The sequence below is a fragment of the Dromiciops gliroides genome, chromosome 1 (assembly GCF_019393635.1).
Source record: "Dromiciops gliroides isolate mDroGli1 chromosome 1, mDroGli1.pri, whole genome shotgun sequence".
In the NCBI taxonomy this organism is placed as follows: Eukaryota; Metazoa; Chordata; class Mammalia; order Microbiotheria; family Microbiotheriidae; genus Dromiciops; species Dromiciops gliroides.
The window spans coordinates 755,346,464-755,370,055 of record NC_057861.1 but is presented as its reverse complement, the minus strand read 5'-3'; the positions used below and the strand labels follow the sequence as shown (position 1 = coordinate 755,370,055).

At 40.2% G+C, this 23,592-nt stretch overlaps 1 protein-coding gene across 2 annotated transcripts in view; it reads right to left on the bottom strand.

Annotated features, from left to right (window-relative positions):
• The window catches only part of POU6F2 (POU class 6 homeobox 2), a 494,621-nt gene that overhangs the window by 29,214 nt on the left and 441,815 nt on the right, over positions 1–23,592 (bottom strand). For both annotated transcript variants that reach the window (XM_043978842.1, XM_043978849.1), the window contains one exon: positions 12,953–13,159. In XM_043978842.1, coding sequence (XP_043834777.1) covers positions 12,953–13,159 — 207 coding nt within the window. The remainder of the gene's footprint in view (positions 1–12,952; positions 13,160–23,592) is intronic.

The following is a 23,592-nucleotide window of genomic DNA, read 5'->3' as shown; positions in this document are numbered from 1 at the left end:
TTGTACTGTTGTGATTTACTGATTATTAAAGGAAAAGATGGATATCTATTTTTATTTTGTTTAAACATTTTTTTGGATATCTATTTTTTTTTAGTGAGGCAATTGGGGTTAAGTGACTTGCCCAGGGTCACACAGCTAGTAAGTGTTAAGTGTCTAGGCCCGGATTTGAACTCAGGTACTCCTGACTCCAGGGCCGGTGCTCTATCCACTGTGCCATCTAGCTGCCCCTGGATATCTATTTTTAATACTCATAACATGGTATCAGAATTATCTGTTACATCTGGCTGTATCCATCAACAATCATCACTGAGAAGTGAGAAGGGCTGATGAGTTACCCAAAGTGTGGAAAAGTATGAAGTATGCTTCACATCTTTTAAAAAATTCTTTAATCCTTCAATAGGTCTGTGATTTTACTCCAATGATGCAGATCACATAACTTATCACTCAGCATAATCTGTGCTACTCTCATTCCTCTTCTCATGTCCTCCTAGAGGTTCTCCAGAGGTGGTAGGGAGATGTGTGTCCAGCCAGTATTGTCAATGTCTTCCTTTGGATATCTTAGCATTACCTGGGTGCTAAAGGAGCATCCCGGCTGCCATCTTTTGATCTTACTGTTTGACTAATCCAACTCCTTTTCTCATCTCGTGACTCTTTGGTGATATTTTTATGATGCTTCATGAATATGAGTCATCATTACTCATGCGTTTCAGTCTATTCATCCACATTATGCATGTATCCATTATCCTTTGAAGGATCTTCAATTTTAATTTTTTGGGGATAATGGTATTATATGATCTAGAACCATAAATAATTAGCAGAAGAATACAGGCATTTCCAAAATGGGTTTTTGCTCAAGGGAAATGCTTGAGGTCACCAAAAGCACTGCATGATTTCTCAAATGCAACGCAGCCCTCTTTCTTCTACCTCTTCAGCTCCAAATACAGTTTACTTCCTATGTGCTGTCTGTCCAAGGGATATGCACAGAAGAATTAGATCTATGCACTGTTAATCCAGCTGTATATTATAGTCTCGATAATAGGCATTCTTTAACCCCTTGGGTTTTCCTGTGTGTCTAGTTAAGCTGAATTCTTGAGTGATTTTTGGTCCCATTTAGAAGACTTTGCAATGTGATGAGGCTTAATGAAATCCTCACAGTATCATCCATAAACAGGAACATCTGGAGCACCTCACCATCTCTGGGGCTCTCCCTTTCTTATGTACTATGCACTAGACAAATGTCAGGACAGAGCATTGCTATCTATCTTGCTTTTTAATTTTTGCTGTGTGTCTTACTGGAGAATAACAACCAGAGGAGCATCAAACCAAATATTCTCTGTTCTGGTTTCTTCCCATTATAACATCTTACCATATGCATGGAAGGCACCTTGTTCGAGGAGGGTTTTTATGGTGACATTTAACTTTGCCAAATCATGTCCTTTTTTAAAAAAGTGAACTAATAAGACCAGTGGAGCTCTGTATGCCCTACGACTTTTAATAAGTTATATGATTGTAATCATTTGGTCTGCTATAAAAATTGTTTGCAAAATCCTTCCTATTCTCCTGTGCATACCCTTTGACCAAGTAATGCCACTACTAGGTTTGTATCCCAAAGAGATCATATAAAAGGGAAAAGGACCCACATGTACAAAAATATTTATGGCAGCTCTATTTGTGGCGGCAAAGAACTGGAAATCAAGGGAATACCCATCAACTGAGGAATGGCTGAATAAGTTGTGGTATATGAATGGAATGGAATACTATTGTGCTGTAAGAGATGACGAGCAGGCAGATTTCAGAAAAACCTGGAAAGACTTAAGTGGACTGATGCTGAGTGAAGTGAACAGAACCAGGACAACATTGTACACAGTAACAGCAACATTATGTGATGATCAACTGTGATAGACTTGGCTCTTCTCAGCAGTGCAATGACCCAAGACAATTCCAAAGAACACATGATGGAAAATATTCTCCACATCCAGAAAAAAGAACTGTGGATTCTGAATGCAGATTGAACTGTATTGTTTCTACTTTTTTGTTTTTTCTCTTTTTTGAGCTTTTCCCTTCTGTTCAGATTCTTCTTTCACAACATGACTAATGAAGAAATGTGTTTAATGTGATTGTGCATATATAACCTATATCAGATTGCTTTCTGTCTTGGGGAGGGGGGAGGGAGGAGGAGTTGTTTTCTCTGGTGTTATTTCTGCTTCATGATGTAGTACAATATAGATTGTTAGGTAAAAATCCAAATATAGTTCCACTGTTGTTGATGGAGAAAATTGTTAGAGAAATATTTAGAAATTTAATTTATGCATTTGTTGTTTATTCATTTATGCTTGATTATTGTCTGCCTTCCAATTTTGCCCTCAAATACTATTTGGTGGGTTTTTTTCCCCAAATACTCTTTGGATCACCTAACTTAATTGCGTCTCTTGCCAAGCTGTCTATGGACTCATTTTCCTCTCTACTATTTCTCATTATTTTATAAGTGATCTTCATAATCTTCCTTAATCCTTCTCCTAAAAGTTTTAAAAATGAGTTTATATTAAAAATTAATGCCACCCTTGGCCTTCCTATCTCCGTGCTTGGCGAGGAGATCAAGTATTTGTTGGATGAGGAAGTTTCTATGCTTTCTTTTTACAGCCTCGCTGTGGTTACTTCTTTATATTGGTTAAAGACTTGAAGGAATCAGAAGGATAGAAAAAGGTGACATTTTGAAATCTATTCCTTTATTTATTTTGTCCATTGATAGCTTGCCTGGTGTACAGTAGGTGCTGAATAAATGCCTATTGACTGACTGATATTTAAATAGATCTGGCTTTAGAGGTTTTGATTGCAATTCATATTTTAAAATATTATATCTTCTAATTGGGTATTGATTTTGATCTTTATTTTAGCAACCCAATGTTCATTCAGAAATGACTTCTCATTGGTAACTAGGTAGCTAGGTGGCATAATGTATAGAACACTATACCCAGAGTAAAGAGTACCTTATTTTTTGTTTTGTTTGGTTGATTTTTTTGCAGGGCAATGAGGGTTAAGTGACTTGCCCAGGGTCACATAGCTAGTAAGTGTCAAGTGTCTGAGGTCCAATTTGAACTCAGGTCCTCCTGAATCTAAGAATGGTGCTTTATCCACTGTACCACCTAGCTGCCCCGCATGATACACTTTAATCTGCTTTCTTAACAATTTCTCCATCACTTTCTTAAGTCTAGACAATAAAGAAAATTATAAATCAATACTTGATTTGTAGCATTCGTCAATTTCTGAGGTGTAAATGCTCACATTGAAAATTTAACAATCAGCTCTTGAGGGCCAATACAAACTAGCTCTAGCACACTCTTGCAAAAATGCCTCATACATGCTAACTATTATTACTAAAATATTATTTATGGCAGTATCATTCCCTACTAATAAGGTCTAATGCCTCCCAATTCTCTGAAAGTGTTCATAATTCCATTTGTGTGTGTGTGTGTGTGTGTGTGTGTGTGTGTGGCTTCTGTGTAGTCTACAAGAATTCAAATTCCTTTATTTCCTAATCCTGACACATTTTCCAACTTTTTTTTCTGTCCTCCCCTATGTCTATTTTAGGATCAAATTAGATAATATGTTAAAGCACTTTGCAAATTTTAAAGCAGTATGTATGAAATATTTATTATTATTATCTTGTTGCTTGTGGTTATTATTGGCATTGAAATCATACGGTATGAGTGCCAATGTTGGGTTTTTTTGGAGGATCTCATCAGGTTCTTCACAGAATTTCACTTTTTCATCCCCCTCTTTAATAGATGTTGGCACCTAGGCTGTGATTATTTTCAAGGTATCTGTTTTAAAAATGCTTATCATGATCCAAGTAAGATGACTAAGTATCCCATGAAGGGATGTTTCCTGTTGCCTTTGGAAGGAGAGTGATACCAACTTCCCCGGCTCTTCCCTTTGTCTCCCTTAGGAGAGTCTCTGAGCGATCCTTTCCTTGATCTACTACTGCCTTTTGTTTTCTGCCTTCATTTACCATGAAGGTATCAAGGTTGATATGCTTCAGCTCCCTTGGCACTTTGTCCACTCCTTGGTCACTGGACAAGAATTTCACAGCCACCTCTGCAACTGAAGTCAATTCAATCTTCCACTGCTGCTCCAAAGGTCCTGCCAATCAGCTCCACTGTGGCCACTCTCACCATCTCCATCAGAGCACCCCTGTCTTGTCACTGTTCCCCAGCACTTGGCTCAGTGGCTGGTCCTTTGCTGATTGACTCTCCTATATGTATTTTCCTCTTTCTATTAGAATGTAAGTTCCCCGAGGATGGGTAAAGTCTCACTTTTGTTTTTGCCTAGATCTTAGCATATCTCCTGCCCTCTCCATATTTGTATCCTGGGAAATGATAATGTAGTTTATCCTTCTTTCTTTGATTCTTTCTTTCTCATTTGTATAACACTTTAGAGTTTATAAAGCAAAAATACAGTAAGAATAACAATAGCTAGCATTTCTATAGCATTTTAATGTTAACAAAGGACTTAATAAATGTTGTCTCATTTTGTTCCCACAACATCCTCAGAAATAGTTGTTATTAATATTTGATTTTACAGATGAGGAAACTGAGGCAAACTGAGGTTAAGTGACTTGCCCATAGTCACACATTTAGTAGGTATCTGAGGCTGGATTTGAAGTAAGATCTTCCTGACTCCATGTCCAGTGTTCTATATGTTGCTCCACCTAGCTGCCTAGTACATGCTTTTCATGAATGCTTTTTGTTCATGCATCATTTACTCAATCTTTATATGAAATCTTATAACTGAAACATTTTGGATATCCTGCCCCCTTTCCCCCATTATGCCACTATCACCACAGAAGCAAAAGGGGGTTGCAAAGAGCCATGGGTCATTTTACACTTTTCTTTATTTCCTGGCTTTCTATGTTAAAAATAACCGAGCTATCAAATAGTATGTAAGAGAGTTAGTTTTTCCTTTTCTAGAAATATTATTGATTGAGATTTCAGTACTACCTTGGGGCAATATCAGAAAAAATTACAGAGGATTATTGGTCCTTTCCCCAGCTTAATGAGAACAACAGCAGCTAAAATGTCTACAGGGCTTTAAAGCTCGGATAGCACTTTACATATATTTTATCTCATTTGATCTCTGGTTGATGTTACATTATCTGTGGGAGAGTCACCTGTATCAGCTCTTACCTTTCACCTTTCTTCTTCCCTCCAGATATCCTCTGGGAATATGATCTCCTTTCTTTTAGGGTTATCTCTACCCTGCTCCCCTCACTCCACATTGCTGCCAAACTGGGTGGGCTCCTCTCTATGCTTGGCATTGCATCCTTCCCCTTCCTGTGTCTGCACAAGCTTTATACCTTGCCAGGAATGTTTCTCCTTCTTATCTCCAACTTTCGGCATCCTCATCTTTTTTCCCCCCAAGACTCAGCTCAGGCGCTTCCTCTTCCACAAAGCCTTCCCCATTCCCCAAAGCAGTGAGGACTCTTTTACTCTTCACATTTCTTTATATTTGCTTTTCTGTTTTAGGCGTGGGGGAGGTGGGTGGGAGGGTAGCTGGACAAAAGCAGAGGGGTTGATCACTACTCAACTTATCCTACCACTCTCCAATTGATGAGACTGAAATTAAAGGGCACATGGCAGAAGTAATGAGGAATGAATGCCTGGCATATGCCAAGAGCTTAATGCTATGACTGGTGATCCTTTTATGAAATATGGATAAGTTCTTGGATTGAATTGAAAAGGGTGTTTAGAATTGGCTGGGTCCATCTCTGAACCTTTTAGACTGTTACATCTGTCAGCTCTAGGTTGGCCACCACAGTGAGAGACTGAGAGACTCCAGACTTAGAGCAGTCTTATGCCTCGAAGAAGGCAGCCATGGGAGAGAATCTCTCTTTCCTTCTTCCTCTGTTAGAAATAACATCTAACAGGGGCAGCTAGGTGGCGCAGTGGATAGAGCACCGGCCCTGGAGTCAGGAGGACCTGAGTTCAAATCCGGCCTCAGACACTTAACAATTACTAGCTGTGTGACCCTAGGCAAGTCATTTAACCCTAATTGCCTCACCAAAAAAAAAAAAAAAAGAAAAGAAAAAAAGAAATGACATCTAACAGCAGAGCTACTAGCTTAGTAGGAGAACCTGATGCAGCAGGCTATGAATTTTCCAGTTTAGGAGAGTTCAGGAAAGAGCCAGCCATTGAGTAAATAGGCACACATGCTCCCCAGACTGACATAGTCACAGACACAGAAATATTGGAGAGAGGTAGCAGTTCAAGTGAAAACTGACCCTAGAAGCAAAGAAGTGAGCCAACCATAGATTCAAGGAAGAAGTAGCCTTTGTAATCTTGTAATCAAGAGTTGGTCAAAGAGGAGCAGACCCTAGGGAGCTGGGTGGGCAATCTATTCATCAGAGGAAGTACCTGGGAATAGCTGCAGAGATTACGCTACAAGGTGACAAGGAACATTAAGGCCCTGATGTACTGACGAGGCAGTTGCCTTCATGTGTGTCTCATCAACATTATCCCTTTCATGGATTGTGGGAGGGCATATCTCAGGTTTATGGTGGCAATGTTTCGCATCTACATCTATTATTCTTTTTTTTGTGGGGCAATGAGGGTTAAGTGACTTGCCCAGGGTCACACAGCTAGTAAATGTCAAGTGTCTGAGGCCGGATTTGAACTCAGGTCCTTCTGAATCCAGGGCTGGTGCTTTATCCACTGTGCCACCTAGCTGCCCCTAAGCTTACATTCTTTTTTTTCTTGCAGGACAATGAGAGTTAAGTGACTTGCCCAGGGTCACACAGCTAGTAAGTGTCAAGTGTCTGAGGCTGAATTTGAACTCAAGTCCTCCTGAATCCAGGACTGGTGCTTTATCCACTGCACCACCTAACTGCCCCCCACATCTACTATTCTTAATGTACCATTTTAGTAAATGTCTTTGCTAATTGTGAGCTAATTGTGTTTACTGGCTGAGTATTAAGTGAAAGCCCACCAGTAGGGGCTCATGAGCTATAATTTTAGGAGTACAGATCTACAGGGTACCCATGATCCTTGGAGAAGCATCTGCCATCTGGGAACCCAATTAGTGAGTACAAGTACAGTTTAAGGGAATATCTCAGAGGAAGCACAATAAATTATAAGCTCAATCATTTACATGTGATCATTTTCATTTTTGTCTTTCTATACTCAGTGCCTACCACAGTGTCCAGCATGTATTATGAAAGTAGTGATCTTTATCAGTATAGGCATTTTGCTCTAAGATATAAATAACAATCTCCATATAAGTTAATACTTTTTTAAAAAAAGACTTCATTCTGTAGCTAATCATCTGATGATGAGCCTCTATGAACATAGCCAGGCTGGTCATTGGCCAGCAGAGAGAGAGTCTGTCACTAGATTTTGGGGCCTCACCTAACACTGTCTTTTGCATTTGTTTAATGAACATAGCATGTGTTCTAATTCCATGAGTGAACTAAGCACTTATGGAAGCCCTGTGTTAAGTGTTCCTAAGATTACAAAGAAAAAGTAAAACCAGTTGCTGCCCTTAAGGAGTGTCTATCTGAATGGGATAGACAACTTATACATAAATATGCATGTGCGTGACACATACAGAGTTAAAGGATGTTCAATCAATCGATGAATTGATCAATCAAATATCCACTGAGAATCCACTCCATGCCATGTACTGTGGGGATGCAACAAGAACAGGGCTACCTGGCCAGACTGAATATGGATATATACCCACACCCACACATATACCCAAACACACATACACAGGTATTATGTTCTAAGATTCCCCAAGCGCTTTCTTCACAGTAACACAGTGACATAGATGGTACTCTGGCACCACCCCCATTTTCTAGATAAAACAACAGAGGTCAGGTGACCTGGCCAGCATCACATAGCTCTTAAGTGTGAGAGATGGAATTCACACACAAGCCTTCTGACTCCTAGTACAGGACTCTTTCTGACACCCCATATTGCCTTTCCATGGAAAGCAGTGGAAATAAATGAGCTCCTTTATTTTCTGGTGTTAACTTTTTAAAGTCTAGCTCAGATCTATTTGAAACGCCTTGAAACAGGTAGTAAAGTTAACAAGTCGGGTAAATCGGCAGGAGATGAGCAAGCCTGAAGCCCAGATATAAAGGCTGTGACTCAGAAGAGACCATGGGCCATAAAGTCCGCAGAGGCGGGAGGAGGCACAGAGCTCAAAACCGTTGGTAGGCTGAGGGAGATCAGTCTTGGAACTTTTTCTTTCAATATAACCCTTTACATGAAGAAATACAGCACAGACAGCCCTGAAAGAAATAAGGATTTCTACTGTATGGTAGAAAAGTTGGACAATTTATTTCTCCCAAAGATTTATGACAAATATTTGATTTCAAAGCAGGCTGGTTCCAGCAATAAAATATTTCACAAAATATGGGAACAGAAACTTCCTTAGTTCACAGAGAGAGGAAAACACACATTTACAGAATTAGGGGAAGGGCTATGTGCATGTATGCTCTCTCTATCAGGGCATTTATTTGTTTTTTTCCATTCAGGTCCTCCACCACTCATTTTACTGTGGCCTAGAATAGTGACATCAGGTCCTTCAATAGGTGGAATTAATGGTAAAGGGCCCAGCTACTCTGATGTTCAAACAAGGAGCCCCTGGTGTGCCCCTCGTCTATGAAGAGAACAGATTTCAGAAAGTTCTGAGAACACTTTGGTAGAATCCCATAGCCTAATATTTTATAGGGGAAGTCAGTCCATGAGGAATGGAAGATGCTCAGGAATGAAATTCTGAAGACAAAAATAAATAATTCAAATGAGGAAGACAAAGGGTATATAGTTCAGTGGGGGTAAGCCCTAGATTTTGAGTCAGAAGATGGTGGTTGGAATTTTGGCTAGAGTATTGACCTTAGGCAAGCAACTGTGAGCCATTTGAGGTTGGTAGATTTGGAACTGATTGAATACCTGAACTGAAAAGTAGTCCTTAACGGCTCAAGGTTAATTTGGAGAGATGAGTCTAATGAAGTGATCCAGGGATTTGTCTTTGGCTCTCTGCTACTGGGACATTGCCACAGATGATTTAGACAAAAGCAAGGGTGGCACACTTCTTCAATTTGCAGCTGACACAAACTGGGAAGGATAGCTAACATGGTGGATATCAGAGTGTGGATTCCAAAATATCTTGATTCACTAAAAGGACGAACCAAATATAATAAGATGAAATTTAATAGAAATTAATGTAAAAGTTCAAAAACAACATCATAAATACAAGATAGAAGAGTCAGGCCTAGACAACAGTTCATCTGAGAAAGATTGTGAGGTTTTAGAGGGCTACAAATACACTATGGGTTAAGGAATGATTCATATGCCAGCCCAAAATGATTGTGCTTAGCCTTTACTAAATAGGAGCAGTCCAGAATAAATAATAGCCTGTTTGTATTCTTCCCTGGTCAGAACATCTCCATGGCTTTGTATTTAGTTCTTGGCTTCACATTTTGGAGAGAATCTGAGGTGAGGAGTGCTCAGAATGGTGAGTGATTACAGACTGTGCTATAAGATCACAGGAAAGAAATGGGTTGGAGATGTTTAGTGTGCAGAATGACAGACTCGTGATGTTTGTCCTCAATATTTGAAGGACTGTCATGTGGAAGAAGGAATGGGTTGACTTGGGAGAAAGTGGCATCCTCTTGATTCCTTGGGGAAAAGCTGTATGGCCACTTGATGGGGGATTCATTAGCAAGGGTTCTCAGACAGGTATGCATTGGATTAGAATATATTCTCCTTCCAACTTTGTTTATCTAATTCTCTGAAGGTTCTGACATTGTAGTGAAAAATCTGACTGGTCTTACCAGGTTGGAAAGGCCTTGAGAGTAGGCATGGTGACAGAAACCACGTAGCTTGCATTAGGTGGAGCAGCATTGCTGTGTGGGAAAGTCTCTTGCCTGAAGCTTGGCTACCATGGAATGATTCCTTTGGTTGTAACAGCTCATGAAGACCTTTTACTAAGCCTCGAAGGATGAGAATCTACACTGGTGGAATCACACAGCTAAACTCATATGGATCTTTTTGAGATACTGATATAACCTCCAATCACATTGTTGAGACTGAAGAAATCTGAAAGCCATCTTCCTACCTAATTGAAACAATCAATCAACAAGCAATAATTAAGTACCTACTATGTGCCAGGAACTATGCTAGGAATTAGGGACAAAACAAAAAAAACACATTAAAAATTTTTATGGCAGTGAAGCCATAGCTGTCAGAAGGTATGAATAACAGAAATTGGCAACTATGACAATTGGACAGCACCAAGCACTGGAGAGGGAAATGGGGCTCAGGCAGCAGCCAGCTAATAGAAATAATTATAATAATGATGATGATATAAGAATAGCTAACATGTATATAACTTCTATAACTCTTTAAGGTTTGCAAAGCACTTTATATGGCTAGATCTCATTTGATACCAATAGCAACTCTATAAGGTAGGTGCTATTTTAACGTTCATTTTATGGCTAAAGAACCTGAAGCTGGGAAAGGTTGAATAACTTGCCAAGGGTCATATGGCTGATAAGTGTCTGAGCCAGGATTTGAACACAGATCTTCCTGACTCCAAGTCTGGCACTTTATCCACTATGCCATATACAGGTTCAAGGATGGGCTCTTTGACTCTATGAATAATCTTCCTATTGGATACTTGCTTGGTCAAAGGCCATTAGCAAATAGCTCTCAAAAGAAGAATTGCAAACTATTAGCAAGAATATGAAAAATCATTCCAAATCATTAATAACAAGAGAAATGTGAATCAAGAATAACTTGGGCTTAACCTCACATCTAAGAAATTGGCAAAGATGATGAAGGTGGTGGTAATGAATACAGGAGGAGATGTGAAAAGATGAGCGTGCCAGGACCCTGTTTGTGGAGTTATAATTTGATCCAACCATTCTGGAAAGCAATTTGGAATTGTGCTATGAAACTAAAATGAGCTACTTATGTCCTTTGACCCAGAGGTACTCTTTCTAGGAAAATGCTTCAAGGAGGTCAGTGATAAAAAGAAAGGTTGCATGTATACCAACATTTTTTTTTGCAGCATTCTTTTTTTGAGTAATAAAGGGATGGAAACAAAGTAGATGCCCAGTGATTAAGGAATGGCTAAACAAGTCGTGATACATGAAAATAATGTTGCAAGAAATGAAAAATAAGACAGAGAAAAATGGAAAGATTTATGAACTGATATGAAGCAGAAGTGGGAAAACAATATACACAATGAGTATAACAATATAAATAGAAAGAACAACAACAGAATTGAAATTTAATGCAGTAAAATGATAATGAAGAAGCTAGGCCCCAAAGAAAAGAGATGAGAATGTAACTCTCTTCTTTGCAAAGTTTAGCTATTATATATATTATGTATATATTATATTAATGGTTGATGTAATGGTTAGTTTTGCTAATTTAAAAAAATTGCTTTCATTCTTTGTTTTAAGAGGCAGCTCTCTAGAAGGGAGCAACCAGCCAGTCTTGAAATAGCTTTTTTCTCCCAGTGCTCACTTTTCCTTCCTTTGGAGGTGACAGATAAGCAGTTGGCATTAAATTCCTCCTACCCCTTTTGTAAAAGGGATAAAAAGAAAAAAAAATTCCCCAAATTAAACGTCTTGAGAAAACCACTTTGATGATTCAACTGCCCGATGTCAGAGGGGCTCTTAGTGGCCATCTAGTCCAACTTGAATCTGAAAAAGAATCCCCTCTGACAGTAGCTAATAGCCAATATTTCTATAGCGCTTTAAATACATATAATTTGATCTTTATGGTGACTCTTGGGTAAGTGCTATTATTTTTTTCCATTTTTACAGATGAGGGTAACTGAGACTGATAGAGGTCAAAGGATTTGGCTGACACCACCCAGAGACAGAGGGTTAGTGTCTGTGGCTGGACTTAACCTCAGATCTTCCTGATTTCCTGTCCAGTATGCTATCCAGGTGCCCACAATGAACTTGATGAGAGATTATATGGTTTCTGCTTGACAACATCCTAATATTGGAAGCCATTGTCTTCCAAGGAAGCCCACTCTGCTTTTAGACAATTCTAATTGTCAGGAAATTTTTCTTGACAACAGTCCTCTGTGACTTCCTTCCTTCCTTCCTCTATTGTTTCTTGTCCTCCAGGGCCCAGAGCAAAATGAGTCCTTTTTCCAGGTGCTATTCCTATAGACACTTGAAGACAGCTATGATATACCCTCCCTTGCCCGTGGAGTCTTGTCTTCTTCCACTTCTTTCTACTGATCTTCATATGACCCAGACTCAGAGCTCTTGGTCCCTGGCTATCTTCTTTTGTATGCTCTCCAGCTTATCGGTGCTATTCCTAAACTGTGGCGCCCAGAACTGAATACAAAACTCCAGATGTGGTCTGACCAGGGCAGAGAAGAAAAGGTACTTTCATTCCTTCACCTGGCACATTAAATCCTGTGGATCTAAGCCATTGTCCCTATTGCTGTCTGACAAAATTCATATTTCTATCTCACAGAATCTCTCTCTCTCTCTCTCTCTCTCTCTCTCTCTCTCTCTCTCTCTCTCTCTCTCTCTCCCCTCTCTCTCTCCCCTGTCTCTCTTTCCTCCTCCCTCTCCCCCCCCCTCTCCATTTTCTTTCTCCTCTTGGTCTCTGTTTCTATCTCTCCATCTTTGTCTCTGCCTCTGCCTCTGTCTCTGTCTCTGTCTCTGTCTCTCTCTCACACACACATAAACACATAAACACACAGACAGACAGACACTTGCCTTCGACAAGAGGGAAAATGAAACTACTTGACTTTTCAAATGATAGGCAATGGGACTGATGATTATCCTGTAATTTAAAAATACCCATAATGGACTGAAACCAAATAAAAGCAAAGGAAAGGCATCCCATAACAAACCCAAGGTGCCTTTATGTTCAGAAGGCACAGGAATCATTCACAATTTGCTTACTAGATTATTTACCTGTTGGCCTGGCTTTATTGGGGAGAGTGTGATTCCCTGGGTATTGATCACAGGCAGGATTTGATTCCCGATGACTGTGGCAATGATCTGACCCTGGGCATTTGTCAGTAGCTGGGGGGTAATTGGCTGCACCTGGAGGCCCTGTGCTCCTCCTGCAGCTTGGCTGGATGGCACTGGATTAGGCATCAGAGGGATGGTTCCAATAATCTGCAAGGAACAAGGAAGGAAAAGTGAGAAGCCAGCATGGTGGGAGGTCTAGATATCTATATCTATATATCTCTATCTATCTATCTATCTATCTATCTATCTATCTATCTATCTATCTATCTATCTATCTATCTATCTATCTATACACACACATACACATATATACATATATAAAGATTAGTACAATAGTGCACATTTCTATGACTTTAAGGTTTGCAAGGTCCTTTACACATATTATCTCATTTTTTTCTCACAACAATGTTGTGTTGTAGGAACTATTATCATCCTCAATTTACAGAGTAAGAAATTGAGGCTCAGAGAGATTGAGAGTGTGGTACAGTGAAAAGATCACTTGTTTCTGAGTAAGGGTATAATGTAATTAATATAATATTACCTGATAATATAATATAATAATAAATAGGCTATTTGTTTTTTCTCACTGACTTTTCCAAATCCTTCATTCCAATGACTTGTCCAAGGTCAATGTTGGAGTGATGAAATCACAAGTCTTGACCAGACCAATAATCCACCTCCCAAACCCCACAATAATGTGGCTTTCATACTCTCTCCCTTTCATAAGATTTACAATCAGAAAAAAATTTAAGTGGCCTCCATATGGAAATGGGAACAACCATCAGTCACTATGATGAAAAGGAGAGTCAAGGAAGCCACAGGCATGGAAAGTGCTGGAACACCAAGCAATCCTCAGACCAGTCCAATAGGCTGTCAATATACAGCTATCTCTAGCAGGCTCTGCTGGCATCCCAGAAGCTTAGGACATGCAGACATGATGTTTGATGGCCCTAGCCCAGCAACAGCTTCCGATGGGCTGTTAAACTATGCTTCAGAGAATGGGATTCCAGACGTCAAATTGACAACTCATTTTTTTGCAAGCTTCTTCAAGATAAGAGATCCCAGTCAACACTGCAAATCAGTTCCATTCTCCTGTCTTTCAATCTATCAGCAGACATAATTCTCTCCCAAATATTTGTGTAACCTCAGCGTTTTTCATTTGGAGGCATTTGTTAACACCAGTAGCTGTCCTTCCATTCTTGATCAAAGGGCTCATAGAACTTGATCACCCAAGGCACTGGTGATGAGTAATATCATGTGAAAAAGAAAGGCCAATCACCCTTTCTCCTTCCTCTCAGATCCTGCCAAAGTCAGTCACTTCAGTTACTTTATTCACTGACGGCTTTGTCTTCTTGGTATAATATGTTCAGCCTGAGCTCACTGTGTTCCTTGGGTTAATGTTAAATGCTACTCATTACTCTTGACAGCTTCAAGTATGATACTGATGCCAGGGAGGGCAAGAGAATACTATTATTTCATGAGCAAACCATTTTCCTTGATGGGCTTTCTAGGACCTGCTGGTGTTCTGCTATGTTCCCTATGATGAACTAGATGGAAAGTGTGAACAGGATCATAGGCTGGTGATAGAAGAGCTGAGTTGTCATCAGAGTTTTGAAGTAAGGAAGGGATAGAGTGTGACAGGTTTGCTAAGCAAGCTTAGTTACTATCTGTCCTTTGCATCATCCCATAGCCAATCCATTCCATTCCAATCGAATGCAACACAATGCAAACTCTAAGGTTTCTTCTATCTCTGACAATCTGTAATCACGCACATGGACAAAAACGTACAAATAGCAAGGATCTAGGAGCTATTAATGCCTCTATCAAATTGCCCTGGTTGGTTGTTGACTTCTCTGCTCCACTGGCAGGCAGAGTGGTAGGCTGTTCCAACCACCATATCAACAAAGAAATGACTAATGTGGAGCTGAGAATCTTAAGAAGTTATTTCCTTATTGGCTGTTAAGAGGCTTCTCTAAAACCATTGAAAATATTAAAATTGGAGGAAGGGCACTGCATAAATATCTACCAAGGACAGAGATCATGTAATTGTTAGAAAAATTACAGGACAATCGGAGGAAACATCAGCGGAGCCAAGAATGGGATCATAGCATCACACATTTAGAGGTGGAAGGGACCTTAGAGGGCATCTAGTCCAATCTTTTCACCTTAAAGAGGAGGAAATTGAGGCTCAAGGAGGTCAGGTGACGTGCTTGAATTCACACATCTTGGATTTAACTCCAAATATCATCATGCTAATGATGGCGTTGATGCAAATTATATTAAAATGATTATAGGTCCCCTGATTAACCAGTGATATTTTAGATACAATAAAAAGAGCCTGCTTGTTTCATGCCAACCACTTTCCCACTTCCTTTTTTTCATCATATGTATTTGTTACCCTATAAATTCCAAGACACATTAGGACCATAGTTTCATAGCTATTTGAGCAACAGCTGAGAAAATCTATCACCCTCTGATTTTTGAATCATGAATAATAATAGTTTTGCGAAGAACTAGAAAAAGTCATGACTAATGGGCCCTCCTTTGTTACCCAATCATAAGGGAGAAAGTGTGGTAGAGGGATGGGTGAGTGGAGAAATCTCTGTTGGAGTACATCTTTATTTATTTATTTACTTGCTTACTTGTTTATTTATTTATTTATTTATTTATTTATTTATCCATCCATCCATCCATCCATCCATCCATTTATTTATTTATTTTTGCTGGGCAGTTGGGGTAAAGTGACTTGCCCAGGGTCACACAGCTAGTAAGTATTAAGTGTCTGAGGCCGGATTTGAACTCAGGTCCTCCTGAATCCAGAGCTGGTGCTCTATCCACTGCACCACCTAGCTGCGCCCCCTCCCATTGACAGGTTGAATAATGGTAACCTCAAAGGGTTTGTGTGAGATCCAACAGCTTATATAAGGCTACTATGGGCCCCCCCAGTTGTGCAGCCCATTAGCAGCAACCACCTTCAGGAATAATTTCACAGCTCAAGGAAACCGACAAGTTTTCCAGGTAATAAACAGTGAATCCAATGGCCACAGTGATCATCTGTACTGGACCCAAATTGATCTCCAGCTCATTGATGAAAAGAAGCCAGCAATGAAGATACTGTTCTGAGCACCTGTCAATAAATCTATACAAAGATGACTGTCATGTCCCTGGAATAAAACTAAACCCAAACCATCCACATTATATGTGAGGAAACAACTGAAAAAAAAAGATGCATGGTAATCTATTTTACATTGTGGGAGATACCATGTCTTGTTTTATTGGGTTACTTGTTGAGCATTTTTAAAAAATCTATTTTAAAAAGAGAAAGAAGATTTCTCAAAGCTAGCATCAAAAAGTACTGAGGCAAGACATTAAATTTGCATGAGATTTTATACCAAGATTAAAGTTAAGCATGTAGCCGTTTCAATTGCCTTCAGTGGTTTTATACGAGAAATTCCTTGTGCAAGGGTCTTAATTTTATTTACTTTGGTTTAATGTTTTGTCAGCTGACATGACTGTGAAATGAGTTGAAAATATCAGGTTAATCTTATATGTTCCTTGTACCTAGTAGATGCTCAATAAATGTTGAACTGAATTGAATATGTAACCTCAAATAGCAAAGTATGCTGAACACTATCCTCCCAATTCCAAACTTACCAAGTTCCCCAGCTAGGAATCATCCTCGACTCCTCCCTATCAAATATGGTGCCAAGTCCTGTTGATTTCACCTCTGCAGCATCTCTTTCATACTTCCTCATCTCTCTGATACTGCCCAAAACTTGGTACAGGCCCTTGTCATCTCACACCTGGACCATTGTAATAGGGGCTTGGGCGGTGGGGGGGGGTGTCTGCCTGCCTCAAGTCTCTTCCCACTCCAATCCATCTTCCATTTAGCTACTAAAGTTATAGGACCGACTCAGTAGCCCATAAACAATTAATATAGTTTTATACTTTTCTTCCCTTTTTGGTGAGACCCACCTTTCCCAGGTGGGTCTATACAATTTCCTGGACTTATAGCACTAGCCTGAGGTTTGAACTATCCTCATCATGGAAACAAACTTGGAGACACTAGACAGTCAACCCACTGATATTCTGGTGAGTCTCAATTTCATCCAAGAGGACAATGCAAACAAAAAACCTTATTGGTCAATCCTGAAGGTTTGGACTCCCCATAGAGGGAAAATAAGGTTGGGTTTGTTGGAGCATCAACCCCCTTACCACTAGAGCTGTACTATCTGAAGAGCTTATGGTAAAAACAGAGGACCAAAGTGTATGCTATTTGTTTTCTCTCTCACCCCCCAACACTTATTAGTCCTGTGCTGATTTTCTATCTCTTGGGGCATGCTGGTGAGTGATTTTCTTCCCTCTAAGAGGCTCTTTTTTTTTTTGCAGGCAATGGGGGTAAAGTGACTTGCCCACGGTCACACAGCTAGTAAGTGTCAAGTGTCTGAGGCCGGACTTGAACTCAGGTACTCCTGAATCCAGGGCCGGTGCTTAACCACTGCGCCATCTAGCTGCCCCCTAAGAGGCTCTTTCTACTCAAGAATTTCTCTTTTCTCTAGAAGGCTGTGTCTGGGAATGAACAAACTTGGGGTTGCTGTGAAGACATTCCCAAAATACTGTCTGGTAATGCACTTTTCTCTCTCCATGTCTCTTGAAATCTAGATTATAGAACTTGGAGTCCAGGAATGAGAGTTAGATCATGTGGTTGAAAGTATGTGCAACTTCCACGTGCATCAAGGCAGCCATTATTGGCTCCTGAGGTGGGACACCTTTGCCCTCACCCCCCCGGACTGAGGTAAACTTCATTCCATGGATGTTTAATCTAACTTCCAAGAAGGGAAAGAAGGGCAAAGAGGCTGACTTTGCAAAAGTTCCCCATTTTATAAGCCAGCACAAAGGAGTAGTTTGGACCCACAACAGTCCTCGAACCAAGCAATTATCCAGAACTGTTGATCCATAACAACCCAAGCCAACCAACTTATTCCCAACTGATGAGACACAATCAAAGTCCCAACTAAAGGCCCTACAAATTCACCAGGTTGGCCAGGGAACTCAGTCAATCCCCCACACCAATAATTTAATTCCTCTGGGATTCAATTTCCTTAACTTGAAAATAAGGTGTTTGGTTTTCTTGACATAAATCCTGTCCTTCTTCCTCCCACTCATAAGCACTTCCCAGTTGTCAAGAATAATTTTTGTATCCAGACACTGAGACCATTGTCTTCTCCCTCCTGAGCACTCTTTTTGTCTTTGAAAAGTCCACTGAGAACTCAGAACAGTGCAATTAGACACTTACATCTGCCAGAGCTTGGTTATTACTGCTTCCCAAATGCTTTATCCTGGGCCTTCTACTCTTTCTATACTTTCTCTCTTGTTGAACTCATCCGCTCACATGACTTCAATGTTCACTTCTATGCAGATGGTGCCAGACCTATTTATATAGTCCTTACTGTTCTTCAAGCTCTAGTCAAGAATTTGCAAAATCCTGCTGGACACAGTGTGCCCAAAGTGGGCTCATCATTTTACCCCCCTCCATTTGCCCACATCCAAACTTCTCTGTTTCTGCTCATTTTAAATGTGATTTGAAATCTCAGAACCAATGATGCCACTTTTATCTCCCTTTCTTATTTCCCCAACCCAATTAGTTGCTGTTGATTTGTCTCTCCTTTTTGCTCCCAAAGGCTATAATACTTAACTCTGAAGCCCGTCATTGCGTGCCCTATACAGTCCAGTTCCAGATGACCTTTTCAATTTATTTCTTTTCACATAATTCCTTGTTCCAGTCAGACTGCACTGCCAACTCTTGCAATTTTATCTGACTTCTTCTGCTTCCATGCATCTATGCAATCCATACTACTTCCCTGTTTCTACCAGGTGCAACCCTGCCCTGCCTTTAAGGTGCAGATCAAGGGCTGCCTTTACCATAAGTTTCCCTGATCACCCACCGGAAAGTTCTTGCCTTCAAATTCCTTACAGCAATAGTTTTTTGGATCTCTCCTTGGTCCTGATCATACTTTACACAAATCTGATGCTCCTCTTCCTTCCCACTCCCCCAATTAGGTTGTAACCTCTTTGTAGGCAGGTAGTGTGCTGTCTTACCTAATTGTATGCCTAATATTCAGTACAGTTCATTCCCCCCCCCAACATACACTCTCCTCTCCTAAATCTTGCACAGGGGATTCACTTCTGGTGCTTTTGATTTGCTATGAATGTGGGCTGAACACTGGTCATTCCCCACTTGGTACATGGTCCACCTGCCCCCTTTTCTCTGATAGTATAGTTTATGCTGGTTCATTAGCAATATCTTCAGACTGTTCCCCTTTCCCTCATACACCTCTTTAGGGCTCTTTGGGTGACCTGTGGCTTTAGTTCTGTGGACACTGTGGAATTTTGTGACTTGCAGTCACCAACAGAATATTGCACCCATGAACACTCAACACTCAAGAGCTTCTAGGGGATGTTGGTAACACTGGAGAACCTGAACTCTGGAGCACCCAAATTAAGGCACCCAATCAATCTCCTCCTCACAGGTGAAATTAACCCACAAGGAAGCAGAAAGCCTCAGAGAAACAAGATGGCAGCAAATGAGATAAAAACAAGGAAAAAATTACTAGGACACTGTAAAAACTGTTCAGTTATATTCACTGCTTTGTGCAGGTGGGGCACTTGGGAAAAATGGGCAGCAATTCTCTAACAAAAGACAAAGCTATAGTCTCTATTGCATTTAAATTATGCATTTAAGATGTAGCCTATGTTACATTTAAAACTCATGAGTCTTTAGTCCTTAAAAATACCTATTCTAAACAGTGCAAATAAGAGACAGACCCATAAGAAAAAATGGTCAGTGAATTATTACCCTAAATGCTATGCAAGATACGTACATAGATACATACATAGCTAGGTGGCCTGGTCTGGAGTTGGGAAGACCTGAGTTCAAATCCTGCCTCAGACACTTGTGGGACCCTGGACAAGTCACTTCATCTCTGTTTTTCTTAGTTTCTTCATCTGTAAAACGGGGGTAATAATAGGTATCTCAGGATTGGTATGAAGACTGAATGAGGTAACATTTATAAAGTACTTTGCAAGCCTTAGAGTGATTATAAATGCTATTTTGATTATTGCTGTTATTGTTGTTATTATTATTACCTCCCCTTGAATTCCTTTGTTGGAATTAAGACTCATAGATTCACAGCTATAAAGCTGGAAGGGATCTCATAAGCTTTCTCCTACAATCCTTTCATTTTACAAATGAGGAAAAAGAGGCCTGGGAGGTAGTGGAATAGGGTCGCAGGGCTTCCCATTTTGACTCATTTGCCTTACTAAGTAGGTACTAAGTTCTTTTTATCTGCTGCCGAAGGACTGTACTTAGAGTAGCCTCACCATAGTTATGGCTCTGACTTAATTGAATTGAGGAAGAGCCATTCCCCAACAATTAAAGAATAGAAAAAGGAAAATTATTGGGACAGCTTTAGGGAAGATGGACTGGAGTGTGAAGCGCAGGTAAAGAAGCCAGTTTTAGAGTCCGAGTTGGAGTTGGAATTAGATAAAATATATTACTCTTCAGTTTTCCCCCAATGATAACATAGATTTTAAGATTTCAAAGTATTTTATCTTATTTGATAATTATAAAGTATAAATATAAAGTATAAATTATAAAGTAATTTCTATCTATCATTCTAATTAGCATTCTCTCTGGTCAAGGTGGTTTTTTGAGTGTTTTTCCATTATCTTTTGAAACAGGAAGATGTGTCTGGGTACTAGGAAACAAACTCAAATTTGAATATATAGAATAAGTGAACAGAGTAGGAGTAATTCTTCACCTCACAGGCCCCTGCCCCACCTTCACTGCTTTGTTCCCTGTTTCTTTTGACTCTGAAATGGACTATGAACACTTTTTACATGTTCATGGCTGCCAACACTGTGAAATGGCTAACACTCACATTGGTTTTTTACCCTTTAGAAGAGCCCCAACTGGAGTGAAGCCATCATCTTTACAGAAAGACTCCTGAAACTTTGTAAGCCTTCACTTGGCTCGGTCTGAGGCTTTCCGTTTTAAGCCAGCTAAAAATACCCAGAATTTGGGGAGTATGTCTGCAGCTGCCTGTTGATGCCAGATTAAGGGAGTAAATCAGATTAAAGTTATTTATTGCTTGGGAGAGCACCTTCGGCACAACACTGCCATCATCCCCCGAAGCTTTAGGGGGCTTGTCTCAATGAAGCCTCTGGACCCCTTATGAATTGTGCATTTCATAATCCTCCCCAAGAGAAAGCGAAACCAAGCAGCAGAGTCCTTCAAGTCTCCAAAGTCTTAATACTGATGGCGACTTTGTCATGAAAATGGACAGCAGCTCTCCAAGAAAGCTTTACAGCCAGTGAGCATTCAAGCCTTAAATCCAAATTCAAATGAGGGCAAAAGCAAAAAAAATAATTAAAAAGCTCGCAACCTCCTTCTCCTCCAACCTAACAACAAACTCAAGCCAGACAGTAGGGAAGGGGAGAGGACAGAACGAACAAATCACCTGTTTATTGCCATCAGTTTCCCAAGTCCAAGATGATCAGAATGCATTTTCTGAAGAGGATGGCCTTTGTCTTGGCAAAATTAAATGTACTTTGATACTCGCAAACACTATTTATCAGGCTACTCCATCAGGAGAAAAGTTGCTCCACTCCCTCTACCATATATTACTTTTTCAATTTCCTGCCAGGACTACTTTTTTTAATGTTCTTTAGGGTGAGACCACAGGATTTCTCATTTCTCACAACAAAGACCGTAACTCATTAGAATTATGCTGATGATTTTTCCCCATAAAACTGCACACCACTATTTTCCCTAGAGGAGCAATCTGCCCTCTTATCCATGACCATCATATAGGTTTTTTAATTTTTGAAAGATCATAGTTAAGAAAGTGGGATGCAGTCTTCCAGTTCACCTGCTCCTTTTGCTTTCATATGACACTTTCCCTCCTTTGATGTTCATCTGGTGGGATATTGAGGGATGATCTATTGGGGGAGAGTCCAAGTGCATTCTGGGGCCGTGATACTAACAAACAGAAAGATACTAAAACAATGCTTTCTGAACTCTCTAGTTTGGACATAGAGATTTAGCATCCTCTTACCACCCAAAAAAGCACAATCTTTGGCATTTTTTACCTTAAGAGCATTTTTTAAAAGGGCAGCCTCACTGGGGATAAATTTCTACTTTAGGGTCAGATGAAATCAGTCATTTCTTGCATGAAAGAGATGGGTAAGCCGGTGTGGCTGAGAGAGCCTGGAGAACTGAGGGGCTATTTAGTCACTTGAACATTTAACTTAATCCACATTTGACTCTTTTCCAAGATTAAAAAATTGCTTCTTAACTTTTCTAAAAAAGGTGTGTGCATCAGGAGAGAAGAAGAGTTAGCAGAGAACATGGTTGTTTAAATTTAGCTGAGGACTTGGGATTTCTTGCATTGAAGATCTAGGTCTGGGCTGCAGGAGGGATACATTTTCAGTATTATTTTGCTTGGTTTCACTCAGGCTACAAATGAGTAGAAAAAAGATTTTTAATTAAATTTCTCAACTTTCCTATTGCAAATGATACTTATGTGAGATAATCTGTGTAAAATGTTTTGCAAAGCTTAAAGTGTTCTGTAAGTATCAGCTATTATTATTATCATTTGGGGATGGACCTGTGATTTCAATGTTGTCGAAGACTTCTGGTGTGGGGACTCTGAATTGGTCTAGAACTTCATTTTAAGAGTTGCTTGGAGTGGATAAAGCACTGACCCTGGATTCAGGAGGACCTGAGTTCAAATCTGGTCTCAGACACTTGACACCTACTAGCTGTGTGACCCTAGGCAAGTCAACCCTCATTGCCCTGTCCCCCCCCCCCAAAGAGTTGCTTGGAGACTGAGAGTTTTGGTGACTTGCCCATAGCCACACAGCCAGTGATTAAGCCTAGGTATAGGGCCAGATAGGTGGCTCAGTGGATAGAGCACTGGCCCTGAAGTTGGAAGGACCTGAGTTCAAATCTCACTTCAGATACTACTAGCTGTGTGACCCTGGGCAAGTCACTTAACCTCAACTTCCTTAAACTTCCAGGGCTATCTCCAGTGGTCCTGACACTGGATCCAGATGGTTCTGGAGGAGAAAGTGAGGCCAGTGACTTTGCACAGCCCTCTCTCACTTAAATCCAATTCACGGCAAGTCATGACATTACCTCCTGATGCCACGGTCCTCTTCCAGAACAAACAACAACAACAAGGCTAGGCAAGAAAGGAGGCACAGAAAGGCTTCTTACCTAGTAAAAAGGATAACAACCTTCCTGAAGCTCAGTGTCCTCATCTATAAAATGGAGAGGTTGGACTCAGTTTCCTCAAAGGTCCCTTCCAGCTCAAAATCTATTATTCCAGAAGATATGTTACAGAGTGGTTGTAATTTTGCCTTGAAAGCATTTCATCCAGGTGGCTCGGTGGATAGAGCACAGCCAGAAAGACCTGAATTCAAAGTCAGCCTTAGATACTTACTAGCTGTGTGACCCTGGGCAAGTCACTTAACTTCTGTTTGCCTTAATCTACTGGAGAAGCAAATGGCAAACCACT